The sequence below is a fragment of the Zea mays genome, chromosome 9, assembly GCF_902167145.1.
Source record: "Zea mays cultivar B73 chromosome 9, Zm-B73-REFERENCE-NAM-5.0, whole genome shotgun sequence".
Taxonomy (NCBI): domain Eukaryota; kingdom Viridiplantae; phylum Streptophyta; class Magnoliopsida; order Poales; family Poaceae; genus Zea; species Zea mays.
This window is the reverse complement of record NC_050104.1, coordinates 146,131,135-146,135,581: the sequence shown is the minus strand read 5'-3', so window position 1 is coordinate 146,135,581 and position 4,447 is coordinate 146,131,135. Positions and strand designations below refer to the sequence as shown.

The following is a 4,447-nucleotide window of genomic DNA, read 5'->3' as shown; positions in this document are numbered from 1 at the left end:
TCTCGTTATCTTCGTTGTTGATAATACTCGTCAGTTCAACTATGGCTAAGCCCTAGAGCGGTCAGACCGGCTTGGGCACTCCATAGTTGTCTTGTGTATCACGCTTCTAACATTTCGCAAAGCATCAAAGTTAATTATCATCGAATGATTTTTTCAACACTTGGTTGTCTATAAATAATTAGCATGGTCGTAATCCGTACCGATTTTTACTGAACGATTAGCATGGTATAGCACACCAAGTCCAAAAAAAGTCATAGTAGTGATAAATAATTTATACGCACTCAGCGTATATGTTTGGTGAACTCATCGAATAGGTCTAACCTGTCCATGTTAGCTAGTTATAGATCTAGTCATAGATCCTAGGGGTTGCAGACCATCGTAGAATGAGAATCCAATATTTTATCTGGTGTGTTTACTGAACAAGTCTAGGGCTTTATAGTCCTCTCCAACCATGCTACAAGCAGCCTAATAAGTATCCTATTTAGTGGAGTATCCGGTGTTTTACCGGATATGTTCGGTGCCTTTCAGACTTTTGCAAACATGTTTTAGTATTCTTTAAATACCTTATTCGATGGTGTATCTGGTGATCCACTGAACGTGTTCGAAAACCCATCAGACGTATCTGATGACCAGAATCTGATGCACACATACGTGTTTGGTGTACTCAGTTGCAGTAGCTCTTTTTGACATGGCGCTATTATATTTGGTGCATCACTGGACATATTCAGTGTCGCTGAGCAACATGTTCTTTTTGCTTCTTAGCATGTTTTCACCGAGCTTCTTACTTTTTGTGTCTTGAAATTTTTTTATATTCCTATACGTCCTCATCATGTCTTCTAATGTCTTGTTCGATGTGTTGCTCATTTGGATCATTCCTTTGCCTTAGTCAAAATATACTTCACATCATTTGAACTATGTCCAAACACTAACAAGTAATATTACTTTTAATAGTCATGTTAATTATTAAACATCAAAACCTTACTTTAGATAGGATTTGATCTATTTTTCTTACAAATTATAACCCTATCAAGTGGGCCCTTAGTATTTGAGATTGCATGAACAAACCTAAGAAGATGTTGCAAATCATCTATATGTTGGAGACCACTTAAGCTTATTTGTGATGACGAGACAAAGCTTTCACCGAGAAGCATTAACAAGTGTTTTTTTGCTGGGTTGGAGAAACAGTTTGATTGAGGCCACCATATTGTTCATCTCAAACCCTGGTGATCTTTGCCAAGCAATTATCCACCGGCCTAGGATGAGGAAGGTACCGTATCCGGCAGTTAGGATTTGTCCTCGTGAGCCTGTGGGCACCAAAAGAAAAGAATTAATTTAATTATCTGGATATATATTTTTTAAAAGAATACCGATGTTTCCTTAACCTCAATTGACAGGTCCTCCGGACAAAATTTGGGTTCTGCTTACTATCCCGGTCCTTTTTTTCATGGTCCAAGCTATTCATAGTAAGATTTGTCCTTTTTTCCCCTTCGTGTACAAATTTATAGGTTCTGTTAGACGAATGATTTTCTGTTGTAGAAAATAGATTAAGATTTTGATAAACTACCGGTAAGAGAAGCTATCATCTCATAAGTTTGAGAATAAGGAAGTATTTGAATGTACTAGAGCTAATAGTTAATTAGCTAAAATATTGTTAGTGGAATAAGTTAGCTAATTATTAGCTAATTTGTTAAAAATAGCTGATAACTGAATTATTAGCTAGATTGTATGGATGTCTTTTATTAATTTAGCAGCTAACTATTGACGCTAGTGCATTTAAACACCTCCTAAATCTGAAATTGTACACGGAGAAACAATAAAACAAAAGATAATTTTGATTGTGTGGTTTGCGTACTTGTAACCAAGGAGGAAATGGTGGAGGAAGACGGAGATCTCCAGCTTTGCAAGATCGTTCCCAGGGCAGAATCTGGTACCAAGTCCAAAAGGAAGGAATGTGCCGGCTCTCGGTGTATAACCCTGAAAAGTGGAAATAGTTCATTGGGAACTGTACATTTAGATCTCATTCGATGCTTCTAGGATTAGCGTGCCATTTGACGCTTCTAGGATTATCCAGAGCGACAAAACATTAATAAATTGGGATCATTTCTACGCACTCCCTTGGTCTTTTTTGACTTTCCATATCATATTTGATCACTTGTCTTATTCAGTTTCTTGCAAACCATAAAATAAAAAAACTATTAGTTAAAATATCTTTAATAATAAAATAAGTCAAAACAAACTAAATAATACTTGTTAAAAATATAAATAGTCAAATAAGATGTTTAAATGCGAAAAATATGTCTTTGAAACGGAGGAGGAAGCACGTACCTCCCATCTTGATGGGTTAAACTCTTTGGAGTCACGATAAACTTCAGGATCCATGTGCACACTTCTGTACCACAGCTGAACGTTCCAGCCCTTCGGTATCAGGTAGCCTATAGCACGCGTGGCTTGTTCAGGCGAAGATTGAGTTTTATGTAGTTTAGGAAGGAATTATCAGTACGGGAGAAAGAGGGATCAATATTAAGCGTACCATTCACAAAGACGTCTTTGGTCGCTTCACGGAACGAGACGTAAGAGATGTTCACTAGACGCAGCGTCTCATCGATGACCTTTAAAAATATGGTTAAAATACGTTAAAATATATGGTTAAAATACGTTGAGCATTTGAGAAGCCGCGTGCCTGTGAGAGGTACTCCATCCTCCTGAAATCCCTCAGGCTTAGCCCCATCTGAGAAGACGGAATGCTTCTCATGATCTCCTCTTGCTCGGCCTGATGAAATGTAGCAATAACAATGAACGTTAGTAGTAATTAATTAAATATAACTAGCTCTACATGTAGTAATTAATTAAGAGAGTTGATAAATCAGAGTTGTCTGGTTTTTTTACTTACCTAATTTCACACGACAAACATCATTATATTCATCTATTCAAAATTGAACCATCAATTAATACTCATATTTAACCACAGAATCAAACACTTTCTCTCTTGTTTCTGATTCATCTCTACTTTCAAGCGCACGTAGTACCATAGGAAACGTGATTATATTAACTAACCATGTCATGCGTGTATATATATACATACGCTGTAAGATATACCTTCGCTTTTGCAAATATCTCTGGGTGTTTCTGTAGATACACGGTAGCCCACATGCAGATGTGCCCGGACGACTCATGCCCCGCGTTCAGGTACATGACGAGGATGTCGATAATCTCCTCGTCATCCAGCCGCCTCCCGTGCTCGTCCTCCGCATCAATCAGGCGGTCCATCATGTCTACGCTCGACCGGGGGAGCCGTTTCCTCGCCCTCCTCTCGTTCAGGACACCCTGCAACACCGACACCAGCTTCTTGCGAGCCTGAAAGAATCACACACACCCGTGCCGTGTCCACTTTTTTTAAATCAAGTAATAATCTCCATTGATTATATTTTGCTTGCAAGATCGGGCATGCCTTGAAAGCCCTGTGGAAGGCGAAACCGGGAAGGTTAATGGCCATGGCCCTCATCCCGTAGTTGAGGTCGGTGTAGCTGCTCTCCAGCGCCAGCGTCGTGGCGTCATCGGCGGCGGTCAGGAATATCTGCACGATGATCTTGAACGTCATCCGCCGCAGCTCCGTGAGGAACTCGATCTCGCCGGCGTCCGACCACCCGCGCAGCGTGGCCACGACAGTCCGGTCGATGAAGCCCAGGTACGTGGTGAGCGCGTCGAAGCCGTTGATGGGCGCGGCTGTGAGCTTCCGCAGCCGCCGGTGCTCCTCGCAGGGCAAGGTGAGGAAGGACTTGCGCCCGATAAGCGCCACGGTGGCCCTGGGCCACCCTTCCAAGAAGCTGTCGTCGTCCATCAGCACCCGCTTGCACGCTTCCGGGGTGGCCACCAGGACCGTCGGCTTGCTGAACATGAAGGTCATGTACACGCCCGTGCGCCCGAACCTGCATGGCGCAACAGTACCATAGCACCTAGAGTAGAGGCAAGGTGATTAACGGAAGGGGGAGATGGCGGCGGCAGCTCACCGTCGGATGAAGGAGCCGATGAAAGAGTCCGGGTTGCCGGACTTGAATGCCCAGAGGAATGCCCACATCGCGCCGACGACGGGCCACCCCATGTCACCCGGAGGCAGCCGTGCCCGCCTGCTGCCGCCGAGCGAAGCCTCCCAAGCCCACCGGTGGGCCCTACGCACGAGAGCGTCGATGATCACGACGGCCACGGCGGCTACCGCTGCCCACAAGCCCGGTACGGACATGCTGTCACCCGTTCTCCTGGTAGTGAGTAGCAGCGAGTGTGGTTCCCGGTGGTGGTGACGGTTGTGTTGTGCTCGTCGTTGCTGCTGCTTGGGAAACAGATGTCCAGCGCCAGCGTCGTGCAATGTTAACGCTTCTATTAGCTCTCAGGACGCCTGAACGGACGCGATCGATTTGATTCCTTATCTACATACAAGGAGTCAAGGATGCAG

The 4,447-nt window shown here is 43.9% G+C and overlaps 1 protein-coding gene across 2 annotated transcripts; it reads right to left on the bottom strand.

The window, feature by feature from the left end:
- Positions 1-911: 911 nt before the first annotated feature.
- LOC103639316 (cytochrome P450 88A1-like) lies at positions 912-4,447 on the bottom strand. 2 transcript variants are annotated; one of them, XR_002265183.2, is made up of 9 exons: positions 4,008-4,447; positions 3,449-3,926; positions 3,097-3,354; positions 2,681-2,770; positions 2,531-2,609; positions 2,326-2,432; positions 1,853-1,974; positions 1,383-1,485; positions 939-1,304 (listed from the first exon to the last, which is right to left on the bottom strand). XR_002265183.2 is itself a non-coding variant. In NM_001350736.1 (8 exons), the coding sequence occupies exons 1-8, from the start codon at positions 4,235-4,237 to the stop codon at positions 1,214-1,216; spliced, it is 1,455 nt and encodes a 484-aa protein (NP_001337665.1). In that variant the 5' UTR covers positions 4,238-4,324; the 3' UTR covers positions 912-1,213. The 2 variants fall into 2 exon arrangements, 1 of the variants encoding a protein (NP_001337665.1); NM_001350736.1 differs by lacking the exon at positions 1,383-1,485 and having other exon boundaries at positions 912-1,304; positions 4,008-4,324.

Coding starts and splice junctions, on each gene's coding strand:
- LOC103639316 (NM_001350736.1), bottom strand. CDS start 4,237: ATGTCCGTACCGGGCTTGTGGGCAGCGGTAGCCGCCGTGGCCGTCGTG. Junction 3,927..4,007: donor ATCGGCTCCTTCATCCGACG/GTGAGCTGCCGC, acceptor TGCGCCATGCAG/GTTCGGGCGCACGGGCGTGT. Junction 2,610..2,680: donor GGATGGAGTACCTCTCACAG/GCACGCGGCTTC, acceptor ATATTTTTAAAG/GTCATCGATGAGACGCTGCG.